Raw genomic sequence first — 24,187 nt, 5'->3', positions numbered from 1 at the left:
AAGTCCAGATACAACCTTGAAAAGGCCATTAAAAAGACCAAAAGGGACTTTCGCTCCAAGCTGGAGGATGAGGCGGATGTTCGGCAACTGTGGCAGGGCTTGAATGCCATCACCTCCCACCTCAAGCGACAGAGAAGCATCACTCCCTAATGAGCTCAATGCGTTCTACGCACGCTTTGATAGGGAGGACACTGACGTGCCTTTCCGAGCCCCCGTATTACAGTCACAGTCACAGAGGCCGACGTCAGAAAATCCTTCAGTGGGGTGAACCCTCGGAAAGCGCCTGGACCTGATGGTATACCCGGTCGAGTTCTCGAAACCTGTGCAGACTAACTGGCTGGAGTTTTTGCGGATATTTTCAACCTCTCGTTACTGAGGTCTGAGGCTCCCACCTGCTTTAAGAGGGCATCAATAATACCGGTGCCCAAGAAGAGTAAGGTGGCGTGCCTCAACGACTATCGACCAGTGGCACGAACGTCAGTGGTGATGAAGTGCTTTGAGAGGTTGGTTATGGTGGGTATCAACTCCTACCTCAACAAGATCCTCGACCCACTACAGTTCGTCTGCCGCCACAACAGGTCTACGGAGGATGTGATCTCATTGGCTCTCCACTCCGCACTGGACCAGTTGGACAATAAAAACACTTACGTCAGGCTGTTCTTTATAAACTACAGCTCGGCGTTCAATGCCATCATCCCCTCCAAGCTGGTTACCATTTTTCACGTGGAGCACCACGCACCTCCTTTACTTGGGAGTCTACCTGAGTCCCGTCGCGGAGACCTGGCTGGCGAACTGGCAGGAGCTGGAGTTGAAAGTCGTCGCCCGGCTTGGGCGCTGGTCAGGTCTCCTCAGCGTGCTTTCCTACCGGGGCAGGGTGTTGGTCATTAACCAACTCGTGGCTTCCCTGCTCTGGTACAGATTGACCACATTGGTCCCATCAGCCACTTTTGCTGGGATCATCCAGAAGAAGTTGGTGGACTTCTTCTGGGGCAACGGAAAGCACTGGGTCTCTGCAGCGGTCCTGAGTCTCCCGATTGAGGAGGGCGGGCAGTCGCTGGTGTGCATCCGCACCCAGTTGGCGGCTCTCCGCCTCAGGACTCTGCAGAGATACCTGTACTCGGAGCGTCCTCCCAGATGGCACGTGCTGGCGACGCACTTTTTCCAACGGGGCCGCTGCCTTCAAGCAGGTACGCAGATCCCGATGGTGGGCGTCAGCCGTGCTATCCTGCTGGGAATGCCCGGCTTCTACCGGGACTTGCTGAGAGTCTGGAACCTGGTTGCTGTCGACCGGGCCCCCCCTCCGCTGACGGAGGGCGGCGGCCCAGGCGTGAGAGCAGCCGGCCCTTGTCCTGCCCCGCTGGGTGTCGGAGAGGCTCAAATGTGTGGAGCACCTGCGGCTGAGCAAACCCCCGCTCAGCCGGAAGTACTCGTCGGACCGAGGCGCCGTAATCCTTCCCGGGAGCCGGTCCCACACAACATGAGCCGCATTTCCTCGACACCCTTCATCTCCCTCCGAGACGCAGGGAGGCGTGTCCTGTACGGGCTCCTCCTCCACACCCTGCACTTCCTCGCCCTGGTCCACCGTCCGGACACTAAGTGGCGGTCGGTGTTGCCTTCCGGTCGCGAGGTGACCTCGCGGTGGGGGTCCCTCTACGCAGGAATTCTGCCCCTCTCCATCGGGGACCTGGGGTGGAAGATATTGCACCGAGGAGTCCCCTGCAACCTGTTCCTCGCGCGGTTCACAGACTCGCCAGCCGCCTGCCACTTTTGCGGGTTGGAAGAGTCTGTGTACCACGTGTACATGCAGTGTGTGAGGTTGCAGCCCCTGTTCCAATATCTAAAGGGGCTGCTCCTTGCTTTTTGGCTGCATTTTTCACCCACCATCCTCATCTTTGGACACCCTGTGCGTAGGGGAGAGGGTAGGGCCGAAGATGTCCTTGTTGGGTTGCTCCTGGGCCAGGCCAAGCTGGCCATCCGCGACTCACGGCGCCAGGCGGAAGAGGGCTCTGCCCGAGCCAGCTGCCTGCCCCTTTTCCGGGGTTACGTCCGTGCCCGGGTGGTGTTGGAGAGGGACTACGCGCTGTCCACGGGCACCCTGGAGGAATTCCGGGACCGCTGGGCACCGCGGGGGATTGGATGTATCCTGGATGGGGATTGTAATATAATTGTATGATAGTTTCAATAAGTATATTTGTTTGTATAATATTCTGGTGGTGGGTTCTGTTTTGGTTTTATTGTATTGTATATATTATTTTAATATTTGAATAAATATTTTTGATTAAAAAAATAATTAAAAAAATAAAAATTAAAAAAAAGCTGGTTACCATCTTCAGCCAGGATCAACTGGAGGAAATGTTCCAAACTCTTGGTGGGTCCCTGGCAGGTGGACTCCTACCCGGAGGAGATGTGGCCTTTCACGTGGAGCACCACGCACCTCTTCTACTTGGGAGTGTACCTGAGTACCACTGCGGAGACTTGGCCGGTGAACCAGCAAGTGAGCTGGAGATGAAAGTCGTCGTCTGGCTGGCGCGCTGGTCGGGTCTCCTCAGAGTGCTTTCCTACCGGGGCAGTGTGTTGGTCATTAACCAACTCGTGGGCTCCCTGCTCTGGTACAGATTGACCGGGATCAGGGGGTATGGAGAGAAGGCAGGTACAGGTTACTGAGCTGGATGATCAGCCATGATCATATTGAATGGCGGTGCAGGCTCGAAGGGCCGAATGGCCTACTCCTGCACCTATTTTCTATGTTTCTATGACCGCATTGGTCACATCAGCCACCTTTGCTGGAATCATCCAGAGGAAGTTGGTGGACTTCTTCAGGGACAACCGAAAGCACTGGGTCTCTGCAGCGGTCCTGAGTCTCCCTATTGAAGCAGTCAGTCGCTGGTGTGCACCTGCACCCAGCTGGTGGCTCTCCGCCTCAGGACCCTGCAGAGATACCTGTACACAGGGCGTCCTGCCGGCGACACACTTTTTCCGATGGGGGCCGTTACCTTCAACGGTACATGGATCCCAATGGTGGGCGTCAGCAGTGCCGTACTGCTGGGGATGCCCGGCTTCTACCGGGACCTGTTGAGAGTCTGGAACCTGGTTGCCATCGACCGGAATTCCGCCGGCGGAGGGCGACGGCCCAGTCGTGAGAGCAGCTGGCCCTTGTCCCGCCCCAACGGGTGTCGGGGGGGGGGGGCTCAAACATGTGTATTTGCGGCTGAGCAAACCCCCGCTCAGCCAGAATTACTAATCGGATCCAGGCGCCATAATCCTTCCCGGGAGCCGGTCCCACACAACTTGAGCCGCCTTTCCTCGACACCCTTCATCTCCCTCCGAGATGCAGGGAAGTGTCTCCTATATGGGCTCCTCCTCCACACCCTGTATTTTCTCGCCCTGGTCCACCATCCGGACACTAAGTAGCGGTCGGTGTTGCCTTCTGGTCGCGAGGGGGCTCCCCGGTGGGGGTCCCTCTACGCAGGGATTCTGCCCCTCTACATCGGGGACCTAGCGTGAAGGGTGCTGCGAGTCCCCGCAACCTGTTTCTCTCGCGGTTCACAGACTCGCCAGCCGCCCGCCACTTTTGCGGGCTGGAAGAGCCTGTATACCACGTGAATATGGAGTGTGTGAGGTTGCAGCCCCTGTTCCAATACTTAAAGGGGCTGCTCCTTGCCTTCTGGCTGCACTTCTCACCCACCATCCTCATCTTTGGACACCCTGTGTGTAGGGGAGAGGGTAGGGCTGAGGATGTCCTGGTTATATAAATATATATATACACACACACCAATGAGACAAAACATTATGACCACCTGCCAAATGTGCTGTTGGTCCTCTGTGTGCAGCCCCATATGCAGCAGGGTGCGATGCACTGTGTATTGTGACACATTCCTCCCGCGACCACCATTAACATTTTCTCTGACTTGTGCCACAGTGGACCTTCTGTCTGTTCGGACCAGACGGGATAGCCTTCGTTGCCCTCGCGCATCGATGAGCCTTGGGCACCCAACACCCTGTCGCCGGTTTGTGGTTTGTCCCTCCACGGACCACTGTCGGTAGGTACTCACCACTGCTGACCGGGAGCACCCCACAAGCCTTGCCGTTTCAGTGATGCTCTGACACAGTCATCTGGCCATAACAATTTGGCCCTTGTCAGAGTCGTTGACTGTTCACTTGCTGCCTAATATATCCCACCCCTTGACAGATGCCATTGTAACAACATAATCAATGTTATTCACTTCGCCTGTCAGTGGTCATAATGTTTTGGCTGATCGGTGTATATATGTGTATGTGTATATACACACTGATTTTTTTTCTCTTGTTTATTACATTGTTTACAGTGTACTATGTTTACATATTCTGGTGTGCTGCAGCAAGTAAGAATTTCATTCTTCTATCTGGAACATATGAAAATAAAACACACTTCTCTCTTGACAATTATACTCTTATTTGTAAGTCAAGATAGTTTACGATAGTAGAGCCTGCAAGTGGTAGTGTTTCTGATTACGTGATGCCCTTGTCCTTCGTTTTAATATTGCTAAAGGATTAACCTGATGAGAATCTACAAAGCATTTTGTCGACAGTACACATAGGTAACTAATGTGTACCTGGGGTGGAAGAAGTTTTTTTAGGGTGTTTTATAGATGCTAATTAAAGAGGTTGCTTTGTCCTGGAAATTACACCAAAGAATACAAAGCACTGGTGTAACTCAGCAGGTCAGGCAGCATCTCTGTCTGAAGTCAGCAGTCTCAAGGAAGGCCTTGACCTGAAACATCACTTCTCCATGTTCTCCCGGGATGTTACCTGACCCGCAAAGTTCCTCTAGCAATTTGGGTCTTTTTGTGTATTAACCAGCAACTGTAGGTCTTTGTTTCGACATTTTGTCCTGGAAATTGTTGGCTTAATTGAGCTGCACAAATTCAGAGTCTGAAGAAGGGTCTCGACCCGAAACGTCACCCATTCCTTCTCTCCAGAGATGCTGCCTGACCCGCTGAGTTATTCCAGCATTTTGTGTCAGACAAGTTACACTCATGTGCCCCTTGTACATTGTAGAAACAATTGGGGACACAAGAAGTACATTGCTTGCCATTAGATTCCCAGCCTTTGACCTGTTCTTGTTGCCAAAATATAATGTTGTTCATCTACTTGAAATTTTTGTCATTGATGACGCTCAGGGTGTTAATGATGAGGTATTTGATGAAATTAATACCATTGCATAACAAGGGTAAGTTGTTGGAGACTGTCAATGTCATAAGGTCATATGTGATAGGAGCAGAATTAGGCCATTTGGCCCATCAAGTCTACGCCATTCAATCATGGCTGATCTATCTCTTCTTAACCCCATTCTCCTGCCTTCTCCCCATAATCTGTCACCTGTACTAATCAAGAAGTGTGTGGCGCTTTTGCATTTAAAATGCAACTTTTCTATTAGTTTGTGCATGAATGCTGAACGTTTGTGACTGAATGCTGCCTAGGCTTTTGCTGCACACAACTTTATTGCTGAAGATTTCAGGCTCACAACACAATTATTTTGTAACCTTTTAGATGCAACTTCATGTTCAATCTGTCAACTTGAAGAGCAATCTTGACTCCCCTGAAAATACACCTCCATCCACCCCGACTACCCCAGCATCAACAGTGCCACATGTGTCTAAAGCATATTCAGGAAATCTGGGCAATGGAAGCGTGGGCCAAGATTCCAGCAATTCCAAGGCAAAAACTCGCAAGCGAAAAAAGGTGAGTGGATTTTTTGTTTGATGAAATAGGGCTCTAATAGAGACAGAATATAGGAGCAAAACAGGCCATTCAACCCTTTTATCTGTTCTGCCATTCAATAAGATTACAGATGATCACCTATTCCAATATCATATTCCCACTCGTGGTCCATACCCCTTGATGCCCTTTGTATCGAAAAATGTATCTGTCTCCTTCAAAATATTCAGCAACTTAGCATCTATAGCACCTTATGATGGCAAATGTGACAGGTTCACCTCCCTCTGAATGAAGACATTTTATTTTATCTGTCATAAATCTCTTGCCATCTAAACAGAGATTGTGTTTCTCCCCTGTAGACACTCAACCAGAAGAAACATTGTCTCCACAGCCAGTCTGGCCAGCCCCAGTTTGAATTTTGATAGTTTCAATTAGATTCCACCTCATTTTTCTAAGCTCTATTGAATAAGAGTGTAGTCTGGTGAATCTTCACTGTGATATCCTTCTATAAGAAAGCAAGCCAAAACATCACACCGTTCTCCATGTGCGGTATCACCAAAGAACTGAATAACTGAGCCAAAATATCCTTGTTTGCGTAGACAAATCCTCCAGCTGTGAAACCTTTTGCTCTTTTAACAGTTTGCTGCACCAACAAAATTGCTCTGAGTGTCAGGTATACAAGGACACCCAAGAATACATTACCATTTCCCAATCTAACATCATTTAAGCGATGTATCTCCTCTCCGATTTTCACTTTTTGAAATCACTTCACATTTATCTATCTTATATTGCATCTGCAATGTTTTTGCCCTATCACTCAATCTATCTTAGTTGCCTTGAAACCTTTTTTGCATGCATCCTCTAATTAATAATCCCATATTTATAGTTGTTGCAAAATTCAAAATATTACACTTGGACCCGATCCAATAGCTGACAGCCAAGAACTGATCCCGATAACTGCCCCTTCCCCCACTAGTTACTGCCTGCCATCCAAAATAGATTCATCGCACTACTATGTTATCTCATCCTTTGTAATAGCTTTAGCATTTTTTCCACTTAAGTGAGATTAACTGTTCTGTAATTTCTTGTGTAGTCACTCCCTCTTTTGTTAAATAAGGGGGTTACAGTTGCCACTAAGGGAAGCTACAGGAATTATTCTATTATCTATATTGCTCCAGAATATGACATTTCCATGACTTTAGTACTTTGGGATGTAAATGATCAGGCCTTGGGGATTTAATGGATTTCAAAGGCATTCATTTATCCACCACTAATTATTTTAACAAATACTCATTTACTTTAATTCTACACTTTCATTGGATTCTTGGCTTCATAAGATTTCTGGAAAGCTGGAGATCCAAGTGACTGCAAATGCTGGAAATTGCTGGAAAAACTCAGTAGGTTGAACAGCATCTATGGCGTGGAAAGGAATTGTCAACGTTTTGAGTTGAGATCACCCCCTCCCAGACACTAACACACAGATGCTGCTCAATCTGCTGAGTTCATCCAGTGATTTGTTTTGTTCTGCATTTCTGTAAGTTATTTGTATCATTTTCTCTGAAGGCAGAACTGAGGTTCACTAAACCATGATGCTGCATTTTACAGAACTTATATTAATAAAAATGTATGAACTAGTATATTTCCTTTGACTTACCAGAGCACTTTGAAGTAACAATATAAAGAAAAGTAAGATTTAGGAATAACTGACTCAAATAATGCAATTTGAAATTCATATGTTCACTGTAGTTTCAGACGATTGTCTAAGGATTAGTTGTGGAATAAGGAATATTGAACTTCGCTTTCTCAAAATAATTTAAAGCTCCACCTTCAAAATGTGCATCAACTGTGAAACAGATGTGGAAATATGTAATTACTGAACGTCAATTTTAGAATTTAAGTGATGAAGTTTGTGTATCAAGTGTATTCAAAATGAAATGGAATTTTGAATTGAGTAGACAATGATTGTGGTGTAATGTAAGGGATTAGCATGATTTGGATGGATTTGTTGAATCGCTTTCTCATCAGTTGATGTCTTTACATATATAGAAGATAGACACAAAATGCTGGAGTAACTCAGCGGGATAGGCAGTGTCTCTGGAGAGAAGGAATGGGTGACGTTTCGGGTTCAGACCTGAAATATCACCCACCAGATTCACTGAATGAAGCCAAATTTTCTGATGTAACTTTTTGTGTTCTGGCAGAGAGAATGAGCTGAGGGATGATGTTCAGTTCTGAAGAGTCTTGCATTTCTTAGTCTTTCATTCATGCTCTGAGTAATTTTGAAATACAGGCATGTGCGTCTAGAACTCACCTGACCGTGGTTTAATTGTCTGTTCTTTGCAGAGGTTAGGCAATGTATCGTATTCAAACAGAGTTAAAGTTCCCAAAAGCTAATTGCTAGATGAAAATCCTGTATGGTAGATTTTCCATTTTATTATTTATAAATAATAATTTATTCCATATTATTTATATTATTGTACAATATGTAAATTATATCTACATCGTATATAAAATATTTTAAATATCTCTCTAGTATCTGTTCTGATTTGCTGAATTAGCCTTGGCTTTAACGAATTGCAGTTTAGGAACAGTATAAATAATAACATGTGGGGTGGAGGGGGTGGAATTGTCACAACAAACTGAAACATACGCATTCCAGATCCCAGCTCTGCCTGCACACCCAGCCCACACACTGTACTAAGCTCTGGCTACTTATCCGCCTATACTCCTAACCCCAGCTCTGACTATTCACCAACCACACTCCGTACCCTGACTCCGACTCTACATTCATCCACATTCCAGATCCTGGCTCCAAATGTACAACTGCCACTCTTCATCCCCAGGGAAAATTCCAAAAAACAATTTGAGGGCAAACATCTTCAGCCAAAAATATGTTTTCAACTTAAAACAAAAGACACTAACAGTGGTATGAAGGTGGAAATGGCTAGATGGATAGGATAAATAAATAAGCTGTCAGTAAATGAGCAGTGTCAGATATTTAGTGTAAGAAAATAACTGCAGATGCTGGTACAAATCGAAGGTATTTATTCACAAAATGCTGGAGTAACTCAGCAGGTCAGGCAGCATCTCAGGAGAGAAGGAATGGGCGACGTTTCGGGTCGAGACCCTTCTTCAGACTGACAGATATTTGAACAGCTCGTTAATAATGCACAGCAGAAATTCATTCCAACAATTAGGAGGAATTCCATGAAAGACAGAAATTATCAATGGTTGATAATCATCAATGGGTGATAAAGGAAGTCAATTATAATATTAAAATATGAGGTACTACATATAAAGTAGCAAGAGCTAGTGGTCGGACTGGTATTATTTCAGGAACCAGAAGTGAAGGATTAAAAAGAGTCAAATGTCATATGTCCTAGATAGAACAAATAAATTCTTACTTGCAGCAGCACCATGGAATATGTAAACATATTACACTGTAAGCAATATAAGAAACGATTAAAAAAGTGCAGTGTATATATTTTGTACGTTGTACGGATTTTGTATGTTCTTCCCATGACCACGTAGGTTTTCACTGAGATCTTCGGTTTCCTCCCACCCTCTAAAGATGTACAAATTTGTAGGTTAATTGGCTTGGTATAAATGTAAATTGTCGTAGTATGTGTGCGATAGTGTTAATGTGCGGGGATCGCTTGTCGGCGTGGGCCAAAAGGCCTGTTTCCACGCTGTATCTTCAAACTAAACTAAACAAAATGCTGTCTGATACGCTGAGTTACTCCAGATTTTTGTATCTATTAATTCATGGATTGACAGGTTTGCTCTCTCAAGAAGGTTAAATGGGTTTGAGTCAATGGAATTGAAAAGATTGAGGTCATTTTACGGAAACATTTGAGATCCTAAAGAGACATGACCAGATGTAGAGAAGGTGGGGTTGGTCATTTAAAATAGGTGCACAGCAATTTCCTCTCACTGAGTGCAGTGAATCTCTCGAACCACAGAGCCTTGTGGACTCGATGTAGGTAGTATTTTGAAGGATTTGAGGATGAGTATCTGGCACAGTGGAGGAGTGGAGATCAACCAGGCTTGTGAGGTGCACATCTGCTCCTATCTGTTTGTTCTGTATCCTGTGTTCTGTATCTGCTAAGAATAAATATTAGTGAATTTTCCCACCAATATTCCTAAATATGAGGTACTACATATCAACTCCGAGATCAACTCCGACAAAAAGATCACCAATGCAAACTATTCAGACTAATCAACTTAGTATTATCATTATCGCCTCCAAAGGTGTTGAAATATTTCCTCTCTAAGAAACCATTTGATATTGCCAATTTACCTAACCGCTAAAGTGGAATAATTGATTGCTGCAATAAAGCAATACTGAGCTCACTAACCACAACAGGTTTTGTTTTCTCATATTTGTTCATATTGGTACGCTACTTCCACCTTTAACTCGTAAACTGATACATTGATTTGGCATTTGCCATCTCTGGCAATGGATTAAGATAGGTTAGGATTCCAACTAATAGGATTGCTGCAAATAAGAAAGTTGTTTCCACCAAAAACAACCTGATACAGCTACTAAATTTAACAAATTTGGCGTCAAAGATGGTCACTTCCTTTTTACCTCTAAATTTCCTTGTTGAGATAATGTACCAGAAAATAAGAGTATTTAACTCATGTATAAGGTCATCCTTGTTTGTTATCTTTGCCACTCAAAGCAATCTACCCCTTTTCCTAATCCATTTGCTTCTCTGTACCCGATAGACACCTTAAAATCGCATACCTTTATACCTTCAAAAAGCCTCATCATTCCATACACAACTTCTAATATGTTGCCCAACAATTACCTACCTGCCACCTCTTGATGTTCTTGGCTCCATCAAAAAAATTATTCTGGAGTCTCCAATCTTCAAATCCCAGAACTGCAACTCAGTGTAGCCACTTGAGCTCACTGAAGAACTACACCCTGAAGAACTAAAATCATATCTGGCTTCTGTTGTGCACTAATAACCATATCTGCCTTGCGTCCTTCATTGCCAATGTTTAGGTTCAGATTTATTATTGCCATGTATACTGAGGTGCAGTGAAAAGCTTTGTTTTGCTTGCTATCTGTTCAAATCTATAAATACAATCAAGCAAACTTGAGTACAATATAAAGAGCAAAGGGAAAGATACCAAGTACAAAATATAGTTCCCAGTATTCTAGTACACCAGTTCCAGGGACAACGTCCAATATCCACACTAGGGTAAAGGTGAATTGTACAGTACCCAAGCTCATGGAAGGACTGTTCAGAAGCCTGATAACATGTGAACAAGCTTTTCCTGTGTCTGGTGGTGCAGGCTTTCAATCTTCCGTATCGTCTGCCCAACGAGAGCAGGAAGAGGAAGGAATGAAAATGGGGCAGGTCTTTGATTATGTTGGCTGTTTTTCTGAAGCAGCATGAAGTGCAGATGCACTCATTAATGGGGAGTCTGGTCCGTGTGATGCACAGAGTTCCTTCCGCAACTCTGCCATTTCCCGCCATCTTGGGCAGAGCTGTTCTCAAGCCAAACTAGGATGCAATCCATCAGTCAATTGTTTTGTCGTGCATCTATCAAAGTTTGTCCGAGTCATTGGAAGCATGCTGAATTTCCTCAGTCCTGAGGAAGTAGAGTTGTTGGTGTGCCCTCTTGGCTGTGGAATCAGTGTGGTTGGTCCACGATAGATCATTGGAAATATTTAAGCCAAGGATCTTTAAGATCTCAACAATTTTCACTATGACAGCATTGATTCTGATTGGGGCATGTACTGTACATTATGACATTTCCTTAAGTAGTAACTAGTTCCTTCAATTTGCTGATATTGAGGTACAGGTTGTTTTCCTGAGACAATTTTAAAAATTCTCTATCTCCTCCTTGTATTCCATCTTGTCATTGTTTGTAATCCAGAACACCTCAACAGGTCTTCTGCAGACTTGTAAACGAAGTTCTTCAATTTTCATTTCCTCTCCAAACTCATTGACCACGTTACCTTTGATCACCAAGTCAGTATTTTTCACAGTTCCTAATTTGAATCTCACCAACCAAGTTTACATCTCTGGAGAGAAGGAATGGGTGACGTTTCAGGTTGAGACCCTTCTTCAGACTGATGTCAGGGGGGGGCGGGACAAAGAAAGGGTGGAGACAGGAAGACAGTGGGAGAACTGGGAAGGGGGAGGGGAAGGGAGGGGCAGAGGAGCTATCTAAATTTAGAGAAGTCAATGTTCATACTGCTGGGCTAGAAGCTGCCCAAGCGAAATATGAGGTGCTGTTCCTCCAATTTGTGGTGGGCCTCACTATGACACTGGAGGAGGCCCATGACAGAAAGGTCAGAGTGGGAGGGGGAGTTGAAGTGCTCAGCCACCGGGAGATCAGGTTGAGAAACCTTAACCAACCTGATCTCGCGTTGGCTGAGCACTTCAACTTCCCCCTCCCACTCCCAGTCTGACCTTTCTGTCATGGGCCTCCTCCAGTGTCATAGTGAGGCCCACCGCAAATTGGAGGAACAGCACCTCATATTTCGCTTGGGCAGCTTCTAGCCCAGCGGTATGAACATTGACTTCTCTAACTTTAGATAGCTCCTCTGTCCCTCCCTTCCCCTCCCCCTTCCCAGTTCTCCCACTGTCTTCCTGTCTCCACCTATACCCTTTCTTTGTCCCACCCTCCTGACATCAGTCTGAAGAAGGGTCTCAACCCAAAACATCACCCATTCCTTCTCTCCAGAGATGCTGCCTGACCCGCTGAGTTACTCCAGCATTTTGTGATACCTTCGATTTGTACCAGCATCTGCAGTTATTTTCCTACACAACCAAGTTTACATCTCTTCTACATCTCCAAAACATCTCATCCAGAGCTGCAGGTTACATCCTCAATGTACGATCCCACTTTATCTTTGTAGGTAGATCTTCATAGAGAACTCTAAGATTTTGCAGCTGACTGTAAGTTATAGGCAATTATATTCCCTCAAACTTTGAATAATATTTCCCCTTATAACTGGCATTATAATCCCATTATTTTCTAACCAATTCTACTTTCAGTTTAAGAGGAAAAATGTTTATTATTGTCACCATTTTCAAAGTTCTGCTCTGTTCTCCAATGATCAGTCTTTGTACCTTCACAGCATTCACTGGTGCTTATCAGAATTGTGTTGGTTCAAGGTTACAGAACGTTTAAAATATCTGTTATGCAATTAGTCACCTAATTTAAATCCATTGTAAATTGTAATGTAATCTTAAATGGAAACGATGTGAAATTAAATTTAAAACTGCATTACATTATTTTTTAAATTATTCTTGGCGGTATCTAACAGAGAGTGGGAAAGTTCAGACGAGATTTGGGAGGCAACTTTTTTAAATAGCAAGTGGCAGTTGCCTGGAACCTGTTGCAATGGGAAGTAGTGAAGCAGACATGATAGCTATATTTAAGAGGCATTTAGACAGACACATGAATAGGCAGGGAAAGAAGGGTGAAAAAACCCCATTAATAAACCATTACTTAGAATAGTACAGCACAGGAACAGGTCTTCCAGCCCACAATGTCTGTGCCAGACATGGTGCCAATTACCTTTAACAGTTTTTAAAAAAATTGTCTTAAGTAATTTCTCGTGATCAGGAACAATCAAATTATAGCTTGAGGACCTAATCAAATTTGGCGTGTTGCAAATCTTGGCTGAAATGGAACACCCCTGGAACAGAGATTAAGACGTTGTCAACTCCATGAAAGTGCCATTAATAGTTTTGGCCTGCGGTCTTTAGGTGAAACCTGAAAATGATCCTCCAAGACGAAAAGGTTTATTTATATCATTTGTGCACACACACATACATGCACTATTCATATTCTGGCAGATCTATCTACTTTAGGATGACGTGGAAACGACAGAATTTAAGATTTAATGTGAACACATCATTATCCCTTGACTAATATTGTGCTTGGAAACGTTTAGCTTTTATCTACTGCCTCTAATGACCTCATGATACCTAAAAACATTGAAGTACTTTGAAATGTAGTAACTGTAATATGTAGGGAATGAGGCACCACAAAGTAGAATCATATAAACAATACTGATTACGACCAGATTATTTATTTGTGGTGATTCTGGTTGAGGGTTAAACATTGGTTGAAACACTATTTATTGTCCTATTGCTCTTCAAAATAATGAAGTGTAATCTTCATTTTGGAAATGGTTCTCGGTTAAAATGTTGATCCAAAATCTCTTTAAAGGCTCATTAATACTGCACAGCAGTTGCAGCTAACTTTGTACTTAAGTTTTTTTGGAGCAGAATTTGATGTTCTTGCTGCTCAGAAACAAAAGTGCTCTTTTACATCTATCACATGCAAAGAATGTAGGTGAAATTTCCATTCCATGCAAAGGTCACTACACATTCAATTCTTGACTTGGCAAGAACAACTCTATAGGGACCTTCCTGTATTGTATAACTCAATGCCACGTGACTAATTGCAAGCTGGAGAAGTGGATGGGTCAGCAAACATATTTATAAACATGGAAGGCTTCTTTTTCACTGAATTTCAATGATACTGACAATGCCAGCATTTATCATCCATCGCTATTTTCTCCTGTTAAAAGTAGTTAAGCATTAACCAATGCGGCAGTAGTTAAGCGTTAATCAGTGGTGCAGTTAATAGAGCCGTTGCCCATCGCTCCAAAAACCTCAGCTCAATGCTGATCACTGGTGGTGTCTGCGGTGGAATTTGTGCTTTCTTCTGTGGGTTTCCTTCAGGTGCTCTAGTTTTTCCCCACATCCCAAAAATGGGTGGAATGGTAAGATAATTGGCTGTTGTACATTGCCCTTAGTGTGCAGACCAGTGGAAAAATTTGGGGAGGAGTTCATAGGAATATAAGGAGAATAAAATGGGTCTGGATGGGATTAGCGTAAAAATGGGTGTTGGTGGGATGGACATGGTGGGCTGAAGAATCTGTTTTCATGATCTGGAATTCCATGATCATAGAAGAACTGTTAGTGAGCCTGGAGTCAGATGTAGGTCATCTTGTGTAAGGAAAACAAATTTTCTTCTTGAAAGATGCCAGTGAGCCAGATGGATTTTTGCTTGGAAGTTTCACTGTTCCTATTTCTGAGACTAGCTTTGTAATTTCCAGATTTTGTTAATGACTGTAATTTAAATATCTAGACAGTTCAACCCTTAGTTCCTAAATTAATAGTCCAGAACATTGGCAGCCAATCCAGGATTGTAACCTGGAAATTTAAATATCTTCTGTGGAGAAATAAATTTGAGCACTTTCATTTAAAAGATGATATTTTACTTTTCACTTTTTCAGTGTGAGCCCTTAGAGTCGTTTTGGAAATGATAGCGAACCTAAACTTGACTATAATATTCTTGGAATGTACAAAGTTTACTGGAAAGAATCAGACCCACTTTCATTGGTTCTGTGTGCCGGAAAGCTAAATCGATCAATATAATTTGAGCAATTGTAGAAGAGTAATTATGTGTGTTGTTCTACCCCAAGATAGTTGAAGTATTAGCATGACTTTTTTGAATCCATCAGTGATAATTAAACAGAACTGCATAAGAAAATAGTCTGGAAATGGTAATCAACCAGTACATTCTTTTTAAAGCTAGTACCAAGGCAAGGTTTCTTTTTGTGAGCCAGGCATGTCACAGAAGGTGCATTGATCTTCTCTTTGTGCCATATTAACAGGAGAAAGGAAAAACTGTTAGGCCTAAGTGTATATCATTTGTGATGCTTATTATAAACATCTCTTTAATAGTGGTTTGAGGAGAAAAATCTTTAATCTTTTTAATCTTTAATGGAAAAGCTTCTGTTATTTTCCCGTCAATGTAAAATGTATTGCGTTACTGAGAAGGGGATAAAACTGGGCTAATAATGCTTTTGATTTATGGATCATGTACTTCTGCAAGTATCTAAGAGGAAGACCAATTGTATGGTTTATTTTTAATTTGTGTGACCAGATATTTTTCTCGAGAACAGCTGTTAAATTGCGCATAATGAAGAATTAATCTTACTGTTATGTGTAGCAATATTGGAAATATTGCAAATTATTGAGAAATAATATTTCATGGCCACATTTACATTACTGCTACGGACATTGATGAGACAAATTCTTATGCTAACAACTAAAGTACACTTATGCTAACAACTAAAGTACACTATCTTACTCGCATATGACCTTTTTAAAAAGTTGTACAATAATAGATGAATAATATGAATGAAACCGGCAATTATACCTGTTACAAAATACTCTTGAACTGAAAAAAAGGAGAATAGATTTATTTTAGAAAGAAACTATTGTAGTAACCAGAATTGCTAAGACTGTTCTTAAAGGGCCGCTTTTCCTTTTACAAATGTTGATGTCATTAAAATTGTAAATTAACGAAGTACAAGATCCTGAAGATGTTGATTCAATTTTGTGCATGATGCCCAAGGTCCTCTCCAAATATTATATTATTTGTATGTAACCCTACACATTTAGTATTGATGTGTAGGCATCACAGTCCAATTTACTTAATTTTCAATACAACACATGAATGCACTTTTCAGCAAGATCAACAGCTAGAAATCAGGAAATAATCATCAACCTCAAATGTTAATGATGTTTTCTATCTCAGAATTCTGTCTCTGCAGTGTTTTTTTTATTTTATATCCGGCTCGGGAACCCTGCTGCCCATCCCTTTAGCTAATCTTGTAGCAGTGACGCCAGTTGTAGCATTCCTGTGAGTGCTTCAACTGGCACTGGATAAACAACATACTATTTTCCTAGTTGGCATCATTAAGTAAAACTTCACATGACTTGAGGAATTACTCCCACTGCTGATGATCATGGGTTTTGATTGACCATGCAAATGCATTACAAATGCAGGTAATCAACTCTAAATTTGCCAATTATTTCCAATGAAACAGTACAGAGATGAGCAGTAGTTAAACACTACAACTTTCTTCTCATTTTGTGACTAAAGGTTAGGCATTAAAATGTTATTGTATTAAATAAAAATGAAGAAACCAGAAAATTATTTTGATGCCATTTTCAGTTTTTTTACGATCCATTCCTCCAGCTTTGTAAGAATTTATTGAGACTTGAATATATTCATTTTAATAAGCTAATCTTGTTCAGACTTCTATACTGTAGGTCTTTTATCTGAAGCTGTCTTGGTGTTTTTGATTTAGTTTAGAATTTATGATTCTATGTTACAGAGTGCTGCAGCTTGTGGTCTGGAGACTCACAGTGATGCCATCCAGCCCAGCCACATCAGAGAGGTGATCCGACGGTACAGCCACAAAATTGGCCCTCTTTGTCCATTCACAGTACGTAATAACAGTGCTATAAAAAGATATATTTATATGCAGGAGTGTCTTTAGTTTTAAGTGGTCAAAGTTCGAAGTATTGAAATTGTTGTGAGCAATTTGTGGCAGCTACAATTTTCTTGGGGAAAAAAAGTTTATGAAAATCTCAGGATTTAAATATTCTCTCTTTCTTGGCAGTTAAAGCATTACTAAATACTCTTTTCCATCGCAGTTCATGTGTTTTATATTATTTTAGAATCAGCATATAGCTGCTACTACAAATCCTTTGTTGAGTGTTCATATATTGCATGGACGTTTATTGCAGATTAACTGAATGAGCGGACCAAGATTCAAGGAAACATTATGCACTTTTCGTATATGCTCACTTTACATTTGCCTGAAACCTCAACCATGATTTTGTGCCAGAACCTGATTGGACTTTCAGTTTATTATGAAAATGATGAGTTAAAGTATCAACTGAATTGGGCATATTTTTAACTTTCTGGACTATCAGTTGCCTTGTGACCTTGGTTGTAGGATCTTAGTGCTTACCAGCTTGCAGTCTTCTAAGTTGTAGTTAGTTGGCTGGGTCATAAAAAATTGAATGTTTATTATTGTATTCAATAAAGTTCAAATTAACCATATAGAAAGATAAGCGTAGGGGATGTATCACAGATTATAATTACTGTGCTTGCATTTTGTAAATGCCTTGAGTTATTCCAACATCAAAAGAGTCTTTCCTGGAACAAAAGAACTACTTAAATCAAAAATACTACTTAAAATATTAAATTTAATACATTGTCATCCTTTCACCACTAATTTTCATCCTGCACTCAAATTTACTTGGACCATCTCCGACACCTCCCTCCCCTTTCTTGATCTCACAGTCTCCATTACAGGAAATAGACTATTGGCTGATGTCTATTACAAACCCACTGACTCCCACAACTATCTCGACTACATTTCTTCCCTCGCAGCTTCCTGCAAAGACTCTATCCCCTACTCCCAATTCCTCCGTCTATGCCGCATCGGCACCAGGATGAGGTGTTCCAAACCAGGACATCCAAGATGCCCTCATTTTTTAAGGAATGGATGTTCCCATCTCCCATCATAGATGAGGCCCTCACTCGTGTCTCCTCGTCACCTCATCAGCCATCGCATACAACACATAATCCTGCGAAATTTCCGCCATCTCCAATGGGATCCCACCACTAGCCACATTCCCCCATCTCCACCTCTTTCTGCCTTCCGCAGAGACCATTCCCCCCGCAACTCCCTGGTTAACTCATCCCTTCCCACCCAAACCACCCCCTCCCCAGGTGCCTTCCCCAGCAACACCAGAAGGTGCAACACCTGTCCCTATACCTCCTCCCTCGACTCTGTCCAGGGACCCCGACACTCCTTTCAGGTTAGGCAGAAGTTCACTTGCACCTCCTCCAACCACATCTACTGTATCCTTTGTTCAAGATGTGGACTTATATACATCGGCAAGACCAAACTTAGACTGGGCGATTGTTTCACGGAACACCTTCGCTCAGCTGCCTGAACCTACCTGATCTCCCGGTTGCCGAACAATTTAATTCTCCTTCCCATTCCTACACAGACCTTTCTGTCCTTGGTCTCCTCCTGTCAGAGTGAGGCTGAATGCAAATTGGAGGAACAGCATCTCATATTTCGTTTGGGCAGCTTACAGCCCAGGGGTATGAATTTTGATTTCTCTCTCTTCAGGTAGTCCCGGCATTCCCTCACTCTCTCTCTATCCCTCCCCCACCCAAGTGGCACTAGCTTCTCCTTTTCACCCCACAAACAGCTAACAATGGCCTGTTTCCTTTATCATTGTTAATTTTTTGCATATCTTCTATTCATTGTTCTTTATCACTCTACATCATCGTCTATATCTCTCATTTCCCTTATCCCTAACCAGTCTGAAGAAGGGTCTCGACCCGAAAAGTCACCCATTCCTTCTCTCCAGAGATGCTGCCTGTCCCGCTAAGTTACTCCAGCTTTTTGTGTCTATCTTCAGTTTAAACCAGCATCTCCAGTTCCTTCCTACAAATTTACGAACAATTCCATTCAAGAATGGAAACGGTTATAAAAAATTTAGACAACATTGGTTCTTGAATGTAAATAGAGAAAATTTATGAACCACAATTTGTATGAGTCAAAATGATTCAGAACTGCAAAGTTTACATTCCAAAAGATTGCATTATTTAAACCATGCTTTAAAACAATGAATATTGCATTTTTATTATTTCCTGCTGAATGTTTATTAACAAAGAAATTACAATAAAATTAGAATAGGTGATGATATACCTTGGCCTTTAACTTCCTGACAGTCTGGCCTTATGAAGGGTCAGGATATGTGCTAATGCAAATCCTTTTGAACATTAAACTTTGAGCAGGTGTTCATGCCCTTTTGACAGACTGCGGATTACATTACAACAGGAGGTTTGACCCTCAGCTGTGTGCTCTGGAGCCAGCTGTGCTGAGCAAACTTAATTTCCCACTTTCCAGGCTCAATCAATCTCTCTGGAATTGATTGATACAGGAGCATAAATTTATGAACAAATGGCTGGGCCACATTTCTGCGTATATTTATTTATGGTGCATGTCAAACCATTGGCTTGGTCTAACAGATGGTGCATCTGAGCCACTTCATCACCCTTAGAGTGCATGTCTTTTGTAAAACAGAAAATACCACAAATGCTCAGCATGTCAGACAGCATCTATAGAGAGAGAAAAACAAAGTTAATATTTCAGGTCAATAATTAGAACAAAAAAAAGAAAATCAAATATGTATTAAATTGTAGAAAAGAATGGAGTGAACAAACAGATAAGGTAAAGACCAAAAGAGACTCAGTAACACATGGTGATGGCTGAGATCTGTGTGGCTGAGATGTAAAGAGGGAAGATGAATGAAAATAGAGACTGGGAAAAAATACTTTGGAACTGTGTGATTCAAAATACTCCCAATTCTGGAAATCTGAATTAACAGAGTACTGGAAATACTCTAAGGTCGGGAGACATCTGTGCAAAAAGAAAAGCGGAATTGGAGATTTAATGACCCTTTTATCAGATAAACCAGAACTGGTCAAAGGCTTAGACCTTGATCCTACTTTCCACAATCAATCAATCCCTCTGCGATTGATTGGCACAGGGACTTTGATGAGCAAATTGTTGGACTCCATTTCTGCCAATATTTGTATCTGGTGCACACTACACACTGCTTGCTAAACAAATTGTCTGACATGCTGCAGATTGAAAAGGCTGTCTTTTTTGATATAGTTGAATTTGATCATTTTCATTGAAACAGATAATTCATTCTGAGTGTTAATTTGATTTTTTTAATATTCCACTTGGAGCATTGGCAGTTGAAGTGCTGGCAACAAATTGGTATCAATTTTTAACTGGCATTTAGAAAGGTTAGAAGAAACTTCCTGCCTGACTTGCTGCCTTAAGGACAGATAACCATCAGTTCAAATGGCTGACCAGAAGATTTCATAAGTGCAATGACTGCAGAGAACCTAAACCAACATTTTTGTGTTGAGTGACCAAGTTCACTGTTCAACATTTAAAAGGGAACATTCAGAACAAGAGCTGGACTAGATTAATCAGCCTCTTGATCCTAATCCACCGCTCATAACATCATGAGTGTGACTTGGCCTCCAGATGACCTTCCTGCTCTCTTCCCATTGCCAATGACTCAATTACAGTTCAAATCTGTCCCTTCCTTGGACATATTCGCTGGCTCTGATTTCACAGCTCTTTGGGATAAAGCATGCCACATAATCCTGACCCTTGAGAGAAGAAATTCCTCCCTGTCATCATCTTAAAAGGCTGCCCCTCATTCTCTCTCCTTGTGTCCTCGATATAGCCACCAAAAAAAACCTTCGCTCTATGAATAAATGAATGAATTAATGTATTGGCCATGTACACATACAAGGAATGTGCCTTGGTGCTCCGCTCGCAAGTAACAACACAAACATACAGTAAACGATTAAGAATAAAACATTAAGAATGTGACATTACAGTTTAAACATGTGAGTGAAATAAACCAGAGCAAAAAGAGACGACAGACTTTTGGTTATTGAGTAGAGCTACTACTCGCGGAAAAAAAGCTGTTTTTATGTCTGGCTGTGGCGGCTTTGACAGTCCGGAGTCGCCTTCCAGAGGGAAGTGCTTCAAAGAGTTTGTGCCCACGGTGAGAGGGGTCAGAGATGGTCTTGCCCGCTCGCTTCCTGGCCCTTGCAGTGTACAGTTCGGCAATGGGAGGAAGGGTGCAGCCAACCACCTTCTCAGCTGATCGAACGATTCGTTGCAGCCGCCGGATGTTGTGCGTGGTGGCTGAGCCAAGCTAGACCATGATGGAGAAGGGGAGGCAGACGTTATGATGGCAGTATAGAATTGGACCATCATTGCCTGTGGCAGATTGTGTTTCCTCAGCTGCCGCAGGAAGGACATCCTCTGTTGGACCTTTACGACTGTGGAGTCAATGCTGACCCCCCATTTAAGGTCCGAGGAGATGATGGTTCCAAGGAACTTAAATGACTACACGGATGTGACTGTGGTGTTGTTGATGGTTAGTGGGGGGAGGGGAGGGGAGGGGAGGGGGAGCTCTCCTAACATCTACAAACAGTTCCACTGTCTTAAGAGCATTGAGCTCCAGGTTGTTATGAAGGCACCAGGACGCCAGCTGTGTCACTTCCTGTCTGTAGGCAGATTCCTCCCCATCCTGGAACAGCCCAATCAGGGTAGTGTCATCCGCAAACTTGAGAAGCTTGACAGAGGAGTCTGTGTGGAGGGGCAGTCGTTGGTGTAGAGAGAGTAAAGGAGAGGGGAGAGTACGCACGGTCAAATTTCCCCTCAATTTCCCCTCAATTTTCTAATCTCCAAAGAGTATAAGCCCAACCTCCTCATCTTCCCTTCGTACATCAATTTAATTGCACTGCCTCCAGTGTTAATAGATCCTTTCTCACATTTTCCCACATCATATTCTCTCTTCCAACTTCCTGCCCACGCAGGGATCAGCAAAACAAAAAATTTATTGTTTGGATTGGATAATGCAGAGTAGAATGTGGTTGCAAAAGTAACCGGAGTCATTTGTTTGTAAAGCTCATCTGAAGTCTTATGTTAATCATGATATCATTGTCTGGACTAAAAACATTGTATGCTTTTGTTTCATATCTTTGCTGACTCAGTGTAACTTTTGCCAAAATCATACCCCCGTAACTGAAAGAAGAGCAATAACAGCAGTCATGGTGATGTGAGCATACCATGTAAAATTGTCACATCGCTGCACTGGTAACACCATGAGAATGGGGCTGTGGGGCTAGGTTGAAAGGAAGGCAAAAGTCAAAAGAAAGAGGATGAAGTGACTTTATTTCTCAATGTTGTTTGTTGGTTTTGGTTTAAGAAACATTTTCTAGAAGGGTACCCAATTATGATTTTAATTAAGCAATTACATTCATTTTGTATAAAATAAAGTTCCCCCCAAGTGGTAGAATGAATGGGAATGTTGCTAGAATAGGCTATAGGTAAAATTAACGGGGATATATTCTCTGTGTGCCAGCATAGACTTGATGGGGCCTCCATTCTTATTTTATGTAAATGTGGAAAAACTGAAATGTTGAAAATCGTCAGAATATCAGGCAGCAACTGTGGAGAGTGAAACAGAAGTAATATTTTGAATCAGTGCTGGAAAAGTAAGGAAACCGTATGCTTTAAATCACGATAGTGACTGGCGAGAATAAATACAACTTCAGTGTTAGTGTTCCTCAAGGTTTATGACAACTAATTATAAATAGCTTTATATTCATCATTGACTTTTATATCCAAAAAAACAAACATTTTGCAGCAAATCCATGAGTTGGTCAGTGTGAATTCTTAAACTGTATAGATATGTGTTTGTAAAGATATTTAGACGTATATATCTACATAAATATATATATATATATATATATATATATGTGTGTGTGTGTGTGTGTGTGTGTGTGTACAAATGTTTAGAATATAATTTTATTGGTTAAAATATAGCTGATATTAACACTGATATTTTACAATAATAGATTGCAATCCAATCTTGATTTTACTTGAATTTCTTCTCCCCCAAACCACAGTTGTTCTCTTCTTTCATCTCAAAGAATGATACAATCTGTTTCTAAGTACAATCTTTGCAGATATGGTAATCAAATTAACACATTGGCCATTTCTTCCATTTCCCTGAAACCAATAACTGGTTGCTTGCCCGTTTGATTTTGCCTCACCTTTGACAGTCTTTTGGTGAGAACCGAAGCTCCTGCACACTGCATAACACAGGGATGTCCCGGCCCATGCAGCCAACTGACTGGACCATGTTTGAAGCTCATGAGGCCTCGCCCTTCCAGACTGGGTTGTCAAAGTTGTCAATATGATCAGAGCTATTGAATGTTTGTGAATGTGATAACGTTCACATGAACAAAAAATGCTTCGGGATAAGTTGCAAAAGTAAAAATATTGTTAAAAGAATATTAAATGCTTCTTTAACATTCAAAATACTAAGAGAAACATATTCACACTTTAAAAATCAATTACAAACATTGAAAGTAACCAATAAATAATGACAATTCCCTGCCTTTCTTTTGGCAGCCAAATTCACCCACTTGTTTGGGTAAGAAATGCTCTGCTGCACCATGTTCAAGCTGGTCGGCTTTGCTTCAGCAAACAGCAAGGGAGCTGAGATTAGTTCTGATAAAAGGCCATGGGTCTGAAACGCTAACTCTGTTTCTCTTCCTGGCCTACCGAGTATTTCGAGAACCTTTTTTCCTTATGCAAGATGACATAAGGTGGAAAGGAGCTTTGCAGAATGTACCTCCCAAGGGGGTAAGAACTGCAGCAAAGAGGCAACAAGTGGTAAAGAGGAAATAACAAGTGAAACAGTGAGGTCTTGAGTAAAGCAAAAAGAATCAATATAGCTGCTTCTTTAAATATAATTAAATATTATCAGTGTCTGGCAATGAACAGTTAAAATAAATTATGCTGTGCATATATATCCAGCTAATTCAACAAAGAAGTTATGGACCATTGTTGAACATGGAGGGTTTTATTATCTTATTGCTTGTCCATCTCAATAAAAGGCATAACATTTCTTTTTTTTTTCGTGAAGGGAAAGAATGAGCTGAAATTTTTAAAAAACAATGAAATAAGTCTTGGCAGCACTCTGGCACAGCTAGTGGAGCTGGTGTCTCACAG

At 42.0% G+C, this 24,187-nt stretch overlaps 1 protein-coding gene across 1 annotated transcript in view; it reads left to right on the top strand.

Moving 5' to 3' along the window:
• Window positions 1-24,187, top strand: part of supt3h (SPT3 homolog, SAGA and STAGA complex component) — a 320,444-nt gene that overhangs the window by 269,954 nt on the left and 26,303 nt on the right. The window contains exons 10-11 of the mRNA XM_078399478.1: window positions 5,530-5,721; window positions 16,871-16,981. Coding sequence (XP_078255604.1) covers window positions 5,530-5,721; window positions 16,871-16,981 — 303 coding nt within the window. The remainder of the gene's footprint in view (window positions 1-5,529; window positions 5,722-16,870; window positions 16,982-24,187) is intronic.

This window comes from Rhinoraja longicauda, chromosome 5 (assembly GCF_053455715.1).
Source record: "Rhinoraja longicauda isolate Sanriku21f chromosome 5, sRhiLon1.1, whole genome shotgun sequence".
NCBI lineage: Eukaryota > Metazoa > Chordata > Chondrichthyes > Rajiformes > Arhynchobatidae > Rhinoraja > Rhinoraja longicauda.
Note: the sequence above shows the minus strand (reverse complement) of the source record. Positions and strands in the feature narration are given on the sequence as shown.